Below are 16,363 nucleotides of genomic sequence, written 5' to 3'. Positions count from 1 at the left end.
GAAAAATATTCACATAATTTCACAAAACCTCACGTGTAATCGGTGTAATTTATATAACTTCTATAACACGTCGAGAGTTAAAACACCAAAAATAATTTATTTATTCCCATCTCTCTCTCTTCTTAAACAATAATTAATTAAGAAGTAAAGTTACATTAAAATTTGTGTATAAACATAATGATTAAAATTTAACAATAACGCCATGTGAGTGAGAGTTGAGAGTTCATAAAAAGGACAAAAAATTGTGAAGTCCAGCATTCCATGTATAGATAGAACAAAAATGTAACCGTAATCAAACATTATATCTATTTTAGCTCAAAAACAGATCTAAAACAATTGAATTCCATTGAAGAGTTGCTTCAAAAAACAACCATGGAACCCTCAAAGCCACGTTACCCTAAACGTGGAAGAAGTTCTCGAGGCTTGTGGAATAGTTCTTCTGTAACCCTAAATTTCACAAAAAATGAAGTTCTGATTCCAGTTCAAGGATCCCAATTTCCTTCAAACTTAACAGCAATGGAACATGCATCACAACAAACCAGGTTGGTGTCTCATCAGCAACTTAACACTCCAATTTTCATGTTTTTTATTTAGTTTATGTTACCTTCTTTTTTAATGTTCTTTAACTCTGAGCAGGGTGGTTGCCTCACAAACAATTGAGTTCGGAGTTCAAGAACAAGTTAAGCAAAAACGATATCGTAAACGGAATTTCAAGAAAACAACCTCAATGTATCGAGGAGTGACAAGGTATATATGTTTCTTTTATTACCTTTGTTTATCAGTAACAATGACAGAATCTATTACCCTTATATACGAAGATAAATCAGATTAATAGCTTATATCACGTAGTGGAGAGGGCTTTCTACATAAAATAATTGAAAAAAGTCAACATTAATGAAACATAAATCCAACCCATAAGATATTCACGTCACCTTCATTCAAAAATCTATCCAATACTTATATTATAGTATCTATTTTTTAACTAAATACTTACAAATCTTGACTTCATAAAGTCTGATTACGAAGGTTACAACTTCGTCAATTCTTCTGTTACTTGTTTATGTGTGTATGTGAAAACAACATCTAAGTTATTTTATGTTGATGTCTTAGAATTTTTGTTTTCATACATATGATTCGTTTTGCATAGGTGTAAGGGACGTTTTGAATCTTTTGTGTGGGATAAGGACCTCAAAACAACTGGGAAGAGAGGGAAAACAGGTTGGAATTTTTAGCTTTTTCACTTCTGATGATTTGGTTTTTTGTCCTCAAATGTTACTAATGTTTTTGTCATGTTGTATGTTTGGATCTCTATCAACTTCGGCAGTTTATATTGGTGAGTAAAAACGATGTTCTTCTTTTTGTGTTTGGTTTTGATTATTTTATATGATGAGTTTAATTTTCTGATAGTGTAGGAATGGTGAGTTTAGAGAGTGAATTAATTAAGATAGATGCGGAAAAATTATCTGGATTTAGTATTTGGAAAAAAAAGTAATTGATTAATTAAGAAAAGTTAACAGTTGAATATGCATCCTTTTAAATTTAAATATGATTTTAAAAATATGAAAAAAAAAAGATTAAAATTTAGAGAGAATGACTAAGGGTTAGACTTCAATTGAGTGCTTTTATTGTTGGATGATGGTAGCTCGAGTTTCATATATAGTTGTTTAGGGTTTATGAGAAGGGAGTGATTATGAAAATCAAAGTTTATTAATTCTACTTAGTTGTCCTTTTAAGTATATAAATCATGTTGGATTGAGGTTGTTGACTTACTAAAACTTGTGCTTAAAAGTTTTAAGATAATATTTGGTTCTATAACCCACTATTGACATGTTTCATAGTTGATTGTGCATTTTAGTATGATATGGTTGGTGTCATTTTTTAGCAACATAGTCAAATAATTCAAGTTTCTTGTGCTTAAAAAAGAAGCTAACTATTCTCCACTCTACATTAACTTGGATCTCTGTAATTTAGCAATAGCTAATTACATGTATTTTTTGTAAGGTAATAAATCCAAACATTTTGATTTGGATAATGATTGATGGAAATTTGGTACAACTAATCTTACTTAATTAGTATATGCATATGATTTGGAGTTGGCAGGTGGATTTAAGGATGAACTTGAAGCAGCAAGAGCTCACGATTTGATTGCCATTAAGATATGGGGCAAGTTTGCATATACAAATTTTCCAGTATGTGATGGTGTTTTAAATTTATGCTTTTTTAATACAACAAAATTTATATGTGGATTATTGATTTAATTATAGTTGCTAAATTAACTCCATCTAATAATTATACTACGAACCGTAGGTGAGTTTCTATTTGAAGGAAATATCAGAAATGCAACAAATGAGTCTAAGAGAATATATTCTTACAATCAGAAGGTACACTTGCAATTATCACAATTCCGTAATATTTATATATATGGCCAAACGTGTTTGGTTGAGATTAATTTTGGATTTAACATTTTTATTCAAATGTCCTCCTGAGAAACTTGTAAAAATACTTTTTTTTAAATAAAATAAAATAAACCAACATATCATTGCTATGTTTTAGATTAAAAAAAATTATATATATAGATAGAGAAGGACATAATGATGAAGTTAGTAGAATATATTGAACTTCTTGATAAATTAAAACAAATTGACATTTTGCTTCTAAAAAGGTTAAAGGAAGGTTTTTTACAAAAGTGCCTAGATTGATTTTATTTAGTTTATTTATAGACAAGAAGTTTAAATCATCTTTTTATTCACTAAATATGGTATAATAAACATTTTGGTAAGGGGACAAACTATTCATGATTGCATTAAATTTTACCTATTAATTTCAGGGTTAGCAAGGATACTTCTGCTACTGATGGTAGTAATTCCTCCAGGTTTGGACATGAAAGTGCCTTCATTATAGCTCCCCTTGTAAATTAAGATCTTCAATTTTGTCACATGTTTTCTTTGTAATTTCATTAGCATTTAATTTTTTTTATGAACATAATTTGCTGACTTAAGTTTTTGTAGTATTAATGTTGCATGCATGTATATATATACATTTCAGTGGTGTAGATGGAGCTTCAGCTGAAGTGCAGGAAAACAATGTAGATGGTGATGCATTGTCAAACCCTGAATCCACCACAATGCAATCAGTGTTTGATGAGATTGGTCAACAATCTCAAGCAGCAACAACTTCACAAGACCAACATGAGAATGTTGCAGAGAACAAACTTCTGTATGCTGATCAGTTTGCATGGTTAGATTTTGACCTAAGTTCGTCTCTTTGGTCATATGATTTTGACAGTGCACAAGTTCAGGACCATGCAGATGCTTTAAGCGATAATGCCCTAAATTGGGAGTCCTCAACAGTAGGAGCAGGAAATGGAAGTGTTGCTTCATCTGGGTCAATGGAGCCTAATATTCTGCAATTTGATGAACAAAACCCTCATGCTGCATCTGTTCATAGGTATGAGCCTCTCCAATATGGATTTGCCACAAGCAACCAGAATGAGAATGTGCTTCCTGACAACGATTGGGATATAACCCAATATCTGAATCTCGATTACTCTGACATGGTTGATCACGAAACTACTGATGATTGAAACCCTTTTGTATGTTGTTTCAGACATGTTCTGTCACATTATATCGTATGCACTACTTTCAGTCTTCTTTTTTTCCTTATGGTTATGTAATTTATCCCATTTATCTTAACAAGGTCTGGAAAGCACATATTATCATTTTAAACTAAAACCAAATTGGTTGAAGGTTGCATGGATATGGTTGATTGCCGTAGATATATATATATATATATATATATATATATATATATATATATATATATATATATATATATCTGCAAAAGCTAAACTATCTAGTAATAATAATCCAATGATTAATGCTACTTTTATTAACATTTCCATTTCTGGTCAGAAAGTTTGAGAGGTATGTATCAATTAACAAGTAAAAAAAAAGAAGAAAAAACTAAATATGTAAGTACTTACACTTTTCAGTAAAACACTGTGTGCACCTTCTATGTATATATACTTTCATTGTGGATGCACATGTGAGGTGGAAGGAAAAAAAGAGATACCATAGCTGAAAACCACCCTTCACTACGACATATGAGGGAGAATGAGATCAATTGACATAATAGTTAATCATCTTATAGATTTTGTATTCAATTTTATGTATGATAATAAGTTAGATTTTATGGTTAATACGTAGTATAATTCCATATTTTTTTGTTGTTAAGATATTATGTTCTCTCTAGATGCACCCTATTAAAGACCTAATTTAGAGCATGTGATCAAATAATTTATTTTCTTAATTTCAACATGTAATTCCTGTATATCATTATGTTTTCCATAAGTAAGGAATTTAACTAGTTATTCTAAATTTCTATAAAAACATGAGTCAATTAATATATATTATTTCTAAAAAATGTCCATTCACTAAAGTTAATACAAACATTGTCAGGTAAAATAATGAGAAAGATGAAAAAAAAAACTAGAGCAAATTCACTTGGGAGAATATAGAATAAACACGAATATAAAATATATAGTTTTCAATGTTTTTCGTTGATGATTATTCAAGAGGGACTATCATTGAAAAAAATTGGGATTTTGTAATTGATAAATATAACTTTTTAAAGACATTTTTCATAAAACAAAAAATAATTAAAAAATAATGATAATATTTCTAAATATAATTATTGTGATTATTTTTAAATTATTGTTGTGTGTCTTATTTAATGTTATGTTATTATCTTCATTATCTTTTTGTGTTGCTTTTGTCTATTTTTTTTCTTGTCTTTGTCTCCAATATGTTTACATCTTTGTCCATTGTTATTCCTAATTTATTACAATAGAAGACTGTTGTCCACTAACATCCATTATGGAACTTCTTTTTTCTAATTAATTCAGGATTATTGTGTGTTAAAAGTTTTTCAGATGTTCATGATTTTCTATTACATCCTCTACTACATAATATAATATGATAATAATGAGATGTACATAATACTAAACTAAGCACATGCACATACACAAAGTAAAAAAATCGCGTACAACGTCGAATATTTTAGGTTTTTAACGGCAAAAATCGCGAATGACGTCATATAAGTAGACGTTAAATTTACGTCTAATTTTGTCAATATTTGACGTTAAACTTAACGTCGAATTTTATCAATATTCGACGTTAATAATTTTTTTGTTTTTTTTAATTAATTGTGATCTTTTTTTACAACTCTACGAGACCTGAAAAGCATAAAAACAACAAATTTCAGTCTTTGGTATTTTATAAAGCATGAACTATGAACGTGTAGTATCAACAACAAACAATAATAACCAACAACAAACAAGTTCAATCCAACAACAAACAAGTTCAATCAAACAAAAACAACAAATAAGTTCAACTAAACAACAACAACAACAAACAAGTTCAAAAAAAAAAAACAACAAACAACACTACAATAAAATCGCATATTACCGAAGGTTTATTACCGAGGGCCATTTGCCCTTCGGTAATGTCTGCTTACCGAGGGCCGTTTGCCCTTCGGTAATGTCTGCTTGATATTCGAACCACATCTTCATTTAGCCATTCTCTGGAGAGATCCACTCGCACACATTTCTTTTTCTCTCAAAGCTTCCCTCGTCTTCGATCCATATTTCAAGTTCCTCCGCCTCAGATCTTAATCCGCCCAGCCATGGTTAGTCTCTAGATCTTCATTCTCCTGTACATTTATCCCTTACCTTGGCCTAATCCATCAAAGAATCCATTTTTCACTGATTGTTCTATCTTTTGCCCGATTAAATCCGCTGTTCATTCCATTCCATCGATTCAATCGTTGAATCCTTTCTCTCCACCGATCAAAACATCCCAAATCCCTAACCCTAGAATGTACACCGATCAAACCATTCAATCTAGGGTTTGCCTCCGTTTTCCGTCATCCGCTGTTCTTCTTCTTCGATTAGCTCGATCTGTGCCAGTTTCCATGGTTCCTCGTCGATCCGCCTCGATCTGTAAGCATTACTTCTCTCTAATGATTTTATTTTTCATAAACATTGCCTTTATTTCCTTCCTTCATGGTGGCCAAATATCAGTTGTTGTGTTTTGTTTTTTGTATGAAATATCCAGTAGCATTGTTATTCTTTTTCTGTTATTCTTTTTCTGTGTGGAAAGAAGTTTGGGAAAAATACGCTCAATTTACTATTTGAGAATTCCTGCATGACAAATATGATACATCATCTTCCCTGTCTATTTGAATACAAAATAAAAATCCTTACATATATATTCACGAACAAAAATATAACAAACTTTAATTGTTCAAATATAAAAAATCCTAGGAAGCAATTGGGATGATGAAAGGGGGATGATGTTGACGGGTTTGGGAGATGAAAGGGAGATGATGAAGTTAGTGAGTATGGATTTCTAGGAAGGTTTGAACTTGCCATAACAAATGATGTTGATGGAGATTTTACCTGTGAGAAGAGGTGCTCTGTGGAATTGGAACTTCAGTTGGGGCTCTGACTTAGTGAGTTTGCTGGCTGAACTGAAAGGAAGAATTAAAACAACCAGAAATAAACATAGGAGAACGCTTAAGGATGTAAGAGAGACCATTTGTTTATGTTGTCTAAGAAAAAAGTGAAATGTTGTTGGTGAATTGCTGTGAAAGAGGAAAGTGTTGGCGGATATATATAGTGGGAGGGGTGAAATAAAATGAGGGAGATGGTGTGAGTGGAGTGAATGAGGTGATAATGCGTTTGCGATTTGGTAGTGAAATTGAAGGGGATTGATTTGTAGGTTTGCATTAATCGAGTGGTAAGGTTGGTGGAGACAGAGGATAGCCAGCTAAGGGGAGAGTTGGCGCGGATAATAACAACACGAGATGGCGACATGAGGACAAATCCCGTGTACCCTCAAACTCTTTGGCACATCACAGAAATCAAGGGGAGGGACCCTCACATATACAATGTTTCAATGCAGAAACTATCTCTCCAAAAATGATTGTCTTTCTTGCTTCGACACTGCCTCCACCCAAATCCGCAACTGCTCCAAAGCCAATGGCGCCAGAGTTATCTACAACGATTGCTTCCTCAGGTATCTATCTGTCTATTCATTCAAATATATTTAAATTCACTTTGATTTTGCTGTTTGAAATTCTCAAAATCTGACAAGGTTCACAGAGGTATGTAAATGTGGAAAGTTTTCACTTGCATGCAACGCTTGGTATAAATTAGTTCCTGCTTAATGTTTTTTCAAATAGAAATAATGACAAGCTACCAAAAGCAATATCAGATTGCGTTTTGTTCGAAGCAATTTAATCTTCGACAATTTTTTTGCATTTGATGTAGTATACTCCACAACACAACCCTTTTATTTGTTATTATCAATTATTTTATTGTGAAAAGTCGTATCTATATCATTTATTTCAAAATCTAAACTTGTGTTCCGTTGCAGGTGACATACTGGGAGCAACTGAGTTAAGAGGACCAGTTAACTACAAATATAATGATTTGAAAGCTGCAACTAAAAATTTCAGTGCTGAAAATAAACTTGGAGGAGGCTTTGGTGCTGTATACAAGGTGAATTTATGTTTTGTATATTTTAATAACATAATTGCAAGCATCCTAATGACAATGATTAATGTGTAAGATTTTTTTAAAAGCTGTCAAAATATTCTCTTTTATTTGAAGTTTTTGTTTATGTTTGCAATTAATAAACAAATAATCATTTTCCTAATGCCCTTTACAAGTTTTTAAAAGTATTTTAATTTAAAACTAGAATGTACCAAACATAGGCTAAAAGAAATGAAGAGCATTTTGGGTGGATGGCAGGGTCTATTCTGAGTGGAAAGGCCTTGTCATAGTCATATATAGTTTGATCATTCATTATTACTTTGGGTCTGTTTTACTGTTAATGTTTGTAGATTACTAGTTCATGACAACGAATTTGGCCCCACCTTTACCATTTTTTGAACTTTTTTCATTAACTTTTTGTGGCAAAGTCTTCTTTCAAACTGAGTTCTATATTATTCACATATTCTCAGTACTCAGAGATTAAGATGTCCTTTTTTTTTGTACAAAAGTATGAAACAAAAAGAAATCAACAAAAACATATATAAATATGATATATATATATATATATATATATATATATATATATGCATGAAATTCTCTACATATATATATGTTCCTTAATTAACCTGTCTCTTTCTTGCAAATTTAATGTAGCTTTTGTATTGGATGCTACACCAATCAATCACCCAGAATATATAAATATATATGCATGTTGTACCTTTCACAAAAATTCAAAAAACCAGATTCAACCTTCTGATGAAGATTATAATTTATAAGGCAAAGTTTCCAAATAAAAGTAGGAAAAATCTATAGCTATCTAAGTACAGGTAGGTTTGATTGAAGAAATTAAGAAAATTAATTTGTTTATATAGTTTTCTAATCTCAAATTTTGTGAAGTCGTTATCAGTGACAATTAATTTGTGGTTGATTAAGAGTGCAGAATTTTTATATTACCAACATGTAAATATTGATAAGCAGACATTTGTTTATTTGTGTAACTTTTGTAAAATTAGTTTTAATTTTTAAATAATTAATCAATTGATTCTATCAAACATCACTTTAGGAAATGAGGGTTTAACATTAAACTTGTTCTAAAATTCTTATCCTCATTTTATATGTTAAATTTATATTAATTTTCCCCTACCATGTTCTTCTTTGCTTCCCAAATTATTATGGTAATCATTAACACTAGTGCAGAAACGGCTTTTTACGTCCGATATTTTGGCCTTTTGACGTCCGGCGTACGCCGGACGTCTATGCGGTAGACGTCCCTCAGACGTCCGTCGTGCCAGGACGGACGTCTATATGAACGTCCGCTGCCTGAGGACGGACGTCTATATGAACGTCCGCTCTGCCTGAGGACGGACGTTTATATAAACGTCTGCTGCATCAGGACGGACGTTTATATGAACGTCCGTTCCTGAGGACGGACGTTTATTATAAACGTCCGCTGCCTCAGGACGGACGTTTATAATAAACGTCCGCTGCCTAACCACGGACGTTTATAATAAACGTCCGCTGTCTGAGGACGGACGTCCATATAAACGTCCGCTGCTGTCTGAGGACGGACGTCTACCTTGCTGAGTTCTTTTGGTGTAGGGCTGGGGTGGGACGTCCGTATGTGCACAGACGGACGTCTATAGACGTCCGACTGTACACTAACGGACGTCTAGTGGGCGTTTTTTTTTTAAAAATTTGTTTGTTTTTTCAATAGAACCACACCTGAAAAACAGAAAAATGTCCCAGAACAATTCTCCAATAACATAAATATGCGTTTTATATAAACAAATTTCTACTTAATGTTCAATCCACTACCAAACTATTAACATAAAAATAAAACTAAAACCAAACAATGTTCAATCAAGAAGAAATATAACTATTCCTAACTCCATCTTTGTAGAAGATAAGCGGTCCACTCCTGCCTTATCTGGTTAATTGTGTCCTCTGTAATAGGCGATGTAGTCTTGAAGTGCTGCAAAATTCAAGAAAGATTCATTATTGTTTCATATATAGTTGAAGATGATTTTGATTTGTAATGTATTGAAGGTATACATCATTACCTCATTCCAGTCATCTGTAATGACAGCTCGAATGATGGTCTTAATCCAACACATCACATAGAAGCCACATTCCCATGAATCTACTTGCTGGTTACACTAAAATAACAAACTAAATAGTTAAAAATTTAGATCATTCAATAACATAAATGAATTAGAAACTATAAATGACTTACAACCTTTGGATACAAAATTTGAACCAATTGACCACGAGATTTACCAATAACTCTGTACAGATTGAAAACACAAAGTATAATTAATATGACTATTTTATCATAAAAGTTGAAGGTTAACATCAAATTGAAGTCATTTTTTGGAGAAACACTTACCCTTGAAGCATGGTTCTCAACTCAGTTTTCATCCTCCTGTGCAACGAACAAAACCATATAATTTTACAGGTTTTGGGAATGATGACCATCAGCTGCCAGTGAGACCTATCACGAAGGACAAATAGTTATTCAACTAATTAAGGAAACTATAATAATAAACTGACCACATATAAAAACACGTACCCGTCAATGTATGGCACAAGGTATACGTCTCTTTTGGACTCATCCATCCATGTTTGCAAATAATGTTGTCTGTTTTGAAGTGTGTTACCAGACGGTTGAATGGTCTGAGGTTCAACAAATCCGTACATGGAAGACCGACCTTGGTCTACAACGATTGTGTCCATGTACCTAAAACAACAAAGTTAAGTCGTTAGAAACTATATAAGAATGTAAATAAAAGTAATATCAAAGACCAAATTGACTAACTTACATGCACCACAGCTGAATGATGGAAATATTCAACATCCTGTCTCCCTCAATCACCTCCAATGCATCAGAAAATGTGATATAAACTGGCACCTGTGGGGGAAGACCAAATACCCTCAAATCCCAGTATAGTTCTAATGATGCTTTCTTCAATCTGGGTAATTTTGTCACTAACTTTGATATAGGATCATCCTCTGCTTCAGCCATGTCATCATCTTCATGTATGACTGTATCATGAATTGGCTGCTTCTGAGCACGTGTGAACTGAAGATAAGAATTTACGACAAAGCTTTATAATATGAAGATAATTAACATAGAAATACTAAGGAAAAAGACATTATACCTGTGGAGTCGCGATGTGGGACATGATCAATGCTCTAGGCCAGGCAATAAATGTTCCTATGGCCTCCCCCACAAAGTTAATTTCTGGAGTGGGTACAGGCACCTGAGCCTGGGGATCCCGAACCTCGTCAATGGTCACACGCACGTGCTCGGGTAATATGGCAACACCATGAATGGTCTCCCCTCCCTCAAGCACTCGTCCGACAGCCACAATGCGTGGGGGATCCCCATCAACCAACAGGTCATATTGACCGTTATACTCATTGGGTTCGACAGCAGAGCATGATCCTCTAGTGCTGACACGAGGTGCTGTGGGGTTTCATCGGCCCCCATGTGGCCTTCCGTCATGGAATGCAGCTTTTCTTCAAGCGCTCTTTGTATTTTTTGTTCTTGTAGCTGCTCCATGAATCGTTGCTCCATTGATCTCATGCTTTGGTTGAGTCTTTCCTCCCATTGAAGATCCATCTGCCTCAGTGTCTCCTGACTCATTGATTGGGGGGTTTTTGTGTAGGGCCAAAATAGTCACGAAGACCAATCGCCCCTGGAACTCCACGTACACGTCCTGGGTGCTCGGGCCTTCCAATGGCCGTTGTCAGAATGTCGTCCCTACCTTGGCCAGCAAATGTGCCCTGAGTCTGCTGCTCAACCAACTCATCCTGCACATAAAAAAACCAAGTTACTTAGAAGACATGCTGTGATAGATACACAATCAAATAACTGCTTATAATTTGAACTTACAATTCTCTGTGAGATCAAGGCAGCTGAGGAAGATGTCATGTTCCCATCAGATTTAGTCCGAGCAGCCTTCCACAGCTCGTACCTAGCAGGTGCAGGTGCTAGGTCAGGCGACTCAAGTCCCAAGGCATCGGCTCTAGACTTTCTCAGTTTCTTCTCCAGTTTTGCATATCCACCTCGTGATAACAAGTGGGGTGTGTCGTTTAGCCTTTGTCTTTCTTGGGCGGCTAACCTTTTATCCTGTGAAACCATGTATATAAGTAAGTCTAAAATCATAAAAACTCAATGAAAGATGATCTTAAGAAACATACCTTCCATTCTTCAGACTCTCTAGATGCACGAAACTGCATCCAATCCTCCTCTGTGAAGGTATAATGCTGAGATGGATTTTCATGTTGTCTATCTCCAAAGACATATAGTCGTGTCAGCCTTGTCTTGAAATCCCTAAATCTTATCGCTATATGCGATAACACTTTCCTTCTGATTTGCAATGTGTTTGGAATATCAAAATGTTGCTGTTTAAAACAAAAAACTTGTTACCAAGAGAAAAGTTAACAGATAAGTATATCACAAATTGCATGAAGTCTAAACATACCTGAACATCTTGCCATAAGAGGTTCTTGTCGACCTCTGGGACGTCATCCCAACATGCATGAAGGATAGAGACATGACTTTTTGCTAACTTGCCCAGATAACTCCTAAACCTATCAGCATTTGGCCCTGATGGATGACCTGATCTGGGGTCAATGTCAACATGCCTCCTCTGACCATCCACGCGTCCGGATGTCACATCTGCCACTCGGGTGACGCCTCGTCCACGTCTGCTCTTTCCCGATCCTGAGTCTGAGGCCGACATACCTGAAAAATTAGACAACGTTAGTAATAATTCAATTATGATGAACATACATATAAAGTCAATAAAAGTGAAAATATTAACCTATTAATTAATTGTTTTTTCCCAAATGCCTTCGTTGTGATCACTACGAATTGCTTGCATTACATCGGCAACGTCATCAACTGGGTCTTCAGTGGGTCTACATGCAACAGATGTTGTCTCAAGTATATCAAGAGAATCGTCATCATCATGTCCATGCATGTTTCTACCTTCTAAAACCACTGACCATTTGTTATTCGATGGATCACTTACGTAGAATATTTGTCTTGCTTGACTAGCCATGATAAATGGTTCATCAGTGTAATTCATCTTGTTCAAGTCTACCAATGTGAAACCAAGGTCATCCATCACGACACCAGAATTTATATCAACCCATTTACACTTGAAAACTGGTACTCTAAAAGTAACGTAATCAACTTCCCATATTTCTTGTATTATTCCAAAATAACTGATGGAGCTGTGATTGGATTTTTGTCTTTAGAACTAGCAAAGTGCACAGACTCAGCTTGTAGTGTGACGCCACTATTTTGAACTCTGCTTTTGTCATCTTCTACCTTTGTCTGAAAAGAAATATTGTTTATATAGTACCCACCATATGTAATGACCTCTGTGTTCGGTCCACGAGATAACCTCAATAAAGTTTCAGAAACATGTGGAGTCGCATACACCTTTTTCTTAAACCATCCCAAGAAGGTTTTCACATGTTCATTAAGATGCCATTTTTCACTCATTTTTGGGTTTGCTGCCTTTATTTCATTAACGTGGTCAGAAATGTAAGGAATCACATCAACAGTGTTGTTTAAGACGTACAAATGAGCTTGGTCAATTTCTTTTCTGCTAACACTTTGAATTGTCACACCTCGAACACCCTTACCTTCACATTTTCCTTCGTTTTTGCTCTTGGGAAGACCGACGGGTTCACAAGATGGCATATAACTTGAACAAAATTCAATGGCTTCTTCTGCAACGTATCGCTCTATGATTGAAGCTTCTGGTCTATACTGATTCTTGACATATCCCTTTAAGATCTTCATGTATCTTTCAACTGGGTACATCCACCTTAAGAAGACCGGCCCACATATTCGAATTTCTCTGACTAGATGAACAATCAAATGTACCATGATGTCAAAAAAGGAAGGTGGAAAATACATCTCCAATTGACATAGTAGTCTTATTCCCTCATTTTCCAATTCATCTAAACCTCGAGGGTCAACAACTTTCTTGCAAATGGCATTAAAGAAAAAACTCAGACGTGTCAGAATACCCCTAACAGAAGGAGGTAATATGCCTCGAATAAGAACCGGTAACAATTGTTGCATCAATACATGACAATCGTGAGACTTTAAACCAACTAGCTTTAAGTCTTGCATAGACACAAGGTTACTAATATTTGAAGAATAACCTTGCGGAACCTTCACACTTCTTAAACAGTTACAAAAACTTTGTTTTTCTTTTTTGGAAAGTGTGTGACAGGCTGGGGGCAGATAGGTGCGTCTTCCTATTATCTGTGGATGTAACTCAGATCGGATTCCCATGTCAGCCAAATCTTGTCTTGCCTTTATTCCGTCTTTGCTCTTCCCTTTGACGTTTAATAAAGTTCCGATGACACTGTCACAAACATTTTTTTCAACGTGCATCACATCAATACAATGTCTAACATCAAGTTCACACCAATATGGAAGCTTAAAAAATATCGATCGTTTCTTCCAAATGTTCTTTGCAGAGGTACTTTTATGATGTTTTCCAAACACAATGTCAATGTTTTTGACTTCGTTGTACACCTCTTGACCATTCCGGGGTCTGCACACAACCTCATCCTCAGCACTTCCATTAAATGCTTTTTTCAATCTACGATAAGGATGATTACGAGGAAGAAATTTTCGATGTCTTGTATATACTGTCTTCTGACCATGCTTCAACTGAAGGTAACTAGTGTTTTCTTCACATATGGGACATGCAAAATGACCTTTAACACTATAACCGCTCAAGTTTCCATATGCTGGGAAATCATTTATAGTGCAAAACAACATTGCACGCAAACGGAAATGTTCCTGAACATGTGAATCAAACACGTCGATGCCTTCTTCCCACAACAGTTTCAAATCATCAATTAAAGGTGCTAAGTAAACATCAATGTCATTTCCAGGTTGTCTAGGACCCGATATCATCATGGTCAACATCACATATTTTCTCTTCATGCACAACGAAGGAGAAAGATTGTAAATCATCAACATAACTGGCCACGAACTGTGTTTGCTACTTAAGTTTCCATAAGGATTCATACCATCAGTTGCAAGTGCAAGCCTTAAGTTTCTTGGATCTGCACCAAATTCAGGGAATTTGTCATCAATATTTTTCCATTGTGGAGAATCAGCAGGGTGTCGAAGAAGATTATCGCACTTTCTTTCGTCAGAGTGCCATTTAAGGTTCTTTGCATCTTCTTTAACAGAGAACATACGTTTGAACCTAGGTATTATAGGCAAATACCACATCACCTTAGCAGGTGCACCATCATTACCTTCATTACCAGTGACTCTGTCAGATTTCTTTTTAAAACGGGATAAACCACATGTTGGACAATAGTTTAACGAAGCAAACTCCTTTGTGTACAAAACACAATCATTAGGACAAGCATGTATCTTTTGATATTCAAGACCCATTGGACATAAAATTTTTTTGGCCTCGTAATTACGAATAGGTAGAGTATTATTTTCTGGAAGCATCTCCTTCAACAACTCCAACAACTCGGTGAAACTTTTATCGGTCCATCCATTCCTTGCTTTTAAACTAAACAACTTTAAAGTTGAAGACAAGCGTGTAAAGTTTGAGCATCCTGGGAACAACGGTTGCTCTGAATCATTAATAAGAGTATCATACAAATTAGCCCTTCCAAAATTATCTTCACCGACATCACGTATCATGTCCTCTAAATGGTCACTCATCCATTCTTCCACATAATTTGTTCCTCGTGACGTGGTAGGCTGCTCAAGTACTTCTCCATGCCAAGTCCAAACGGTATAAGTCCTCATTATGCCGTACATGAATAGATGGTCACGCACATTGCCTAAGTCTTGGCGTATTTGATTAAGACAACGCACACAAGGACAAAAATATGTCCCGTTGACAGACTTAGCATTTTGTTGAACGTATTGCAAGAACTGCGAAACACCCTTGTCATATTCTTCACTCATGCGACGTTCGTTCATCCATCTTCGATCCATACTATGTTCGTAAAATCATTAGTTCAAGTGTTTTAACTCTCACAAGGTTAGGCCCTACCCATTCAAAAAAATTAATTTTCATAATTTGCTCAGCCACATGCATTGAAGTGTACGTCATAAAATTGATACAATTTCGGCAGCATTTCGCATTGGTCTCCAAAATACACGAAATGAGAGTAGTCAACGATGACCACAATCAAATATGCATCCGGAGAACAACACAAGTACTGAACCGAAATTTCATCAATCTTATCCTTAAACTCCAATTGACATGGTATTGCAAATTATGAAAATTAATTTTTTCAAACTGTCCAATCGGACAATTCAAAATTTAACACAAACGATTAAAAGATTAATCGTTTGTCTTAAATTTCAAACGGGAACTAAGTGTCACTCAATGTATGGCAATAACTAATACACATTTTACACAATAACACATACATGCATACACAAAATTTAACAGTCAAAAACGTCTATACACTAATACACATTTCGCATTAATCGTTTAACACAATAACATAAGTCAAAAACGTCCATACACAAAATCCACATACATGCATACACAAAATTTTCAACCAACAAGCTAACCTGAAAAGTTGATTCCAAATGAGAAGGAGGGAAGTGGAGGACTAAACGGCCTAACTCGCAGTCCAAAAAGAGGTCAAGGAAGTCGTCCAAGAACACGCAAGAGTCTGCAAAACAACGGACCCAAAACAATTTTTAATCGGTTCAAATCAAAGACATTTCATCACATACCAATGTAATCCGATTAAATGTAATTTTAAACGGTCCAAAAGTGA

The 16,363-nt window shown here is 34.9% G+C and overlaps 2 protein-coding genes across 3 annotated transcripts; one reads left to right on the top strand and one right to left on the bottom strand.

The window, feature by feature from the left end:
- Window positions 1-372: 372 nt before the first annotated feature.
- On the top strand, window positions 373-3,583 carry LOC148194110 (uncharacterized). The gene is made up of 8 exons (XM_088097113.1): window positions 373-548; window positions 637-747; window positions 1,148-1,218; window positions 1,325-1,333; window positions 2,101-2,189; window positions 2,308-2,381; window positions 2,828-2,872; window positions 3,046-3,583. The coding sequence occupies exons 1-8, from the start codon at window positions 373-375 to the stop codon at window positions 3,581-3,583; spliced, it is 1,113 nt and encodes a 370-aa protein (XP_087953239.1).
- Window positions 3,584-9,741: 6,158 nt separating this feature from the next.
- On the bottom strand, window positions 9,742-15,563 carry LOC148194109 (uncharacterized). Of its 2 annotated transcripts, none has more exons than XM_088097687.1 (2): window positions 13,983-15,563; window positions 9,742-10,100 (listed from the first exon to the last, which is right to left on the bottom strand). In XM_088097687.1, exons 1-2 carry the CDS (start codon window positions 15,561-15,563, stop codon window positions 10,071-10,073), a joined length of 1,611 nt encoding a protein of 536 aa, XP_087953813.1. In that variant the 3' UTR covers window positions 9,742-10,070. The 2 variants fall into 2 exon arrangements, with proteins under 2 accessions (XP_087953813.1, XP_087953814.1); XM_088097688.1 differs by having other exon boundaries at window positions 13,991-15,563.
- Between the last annotated feature and the right edge of the window lie 800 nt (window positions 15,564-16,363).

This window comes from Vigna umbellata, chromosome 8, assembly GCF_029865625.1.
Source record: "Vigna umbellata cultivar VRB3 chromosome 8, Vumbellata_1.0, whole genome shotgun sequence".
Classification (NCBI taxonomy): Eukaryota; Viridiplantae; Streptophyta; class Magnoliopsida; order Fabales; family Fabaceae; genus Vigna; species Vigna umbellata.
This window is presented reverse-complemented; position numbering and strand designations above follow the sequence as displayed.

What these genes read in the sequence shown, in the direction of transcription:
- LOC148194110 (XM_088097113.1), top strand. Translation starts at nt 373, where the DNA reads ATGGAACCCTCAAAGCCACGTTACCCTAAACGTGGAAGAAGTTCTCGA. An exon ending in ATGTATCGAGGAGTGACAAG is followed by an intron (nt 748 to 1,147) that starts GTATATATGTTT and finishes CGTTTTGCATAG; the next exon opens with GTGTAAGGGACGTTTTGAAT. An exon ending in TATATTCTTACAATCAGAAG is followed by an intron (nt 2,382 to 2,827) that starts GTACACTTGCAA and finishes TATTAATTTCAG; the next exon opens with GGTTAGCAAGGATACTTCTG.
- LOC148194109 (XM_088097687.1), bottom strand. Translation starts at nt 15,563, where the DNA reads ATGGATCGAAGATGGATGAACGAACGTCGCATGAGTGAAGAATATGAC. An exon ending in ATGTTAGACATTGTATTGAT is followed by an intron (nt 10,101 to 13,982) that starts GTGATGCACGTT and finishes ATATGTGGTCAG; the next exon opens with TTTATTATTATAGTTTCCTT.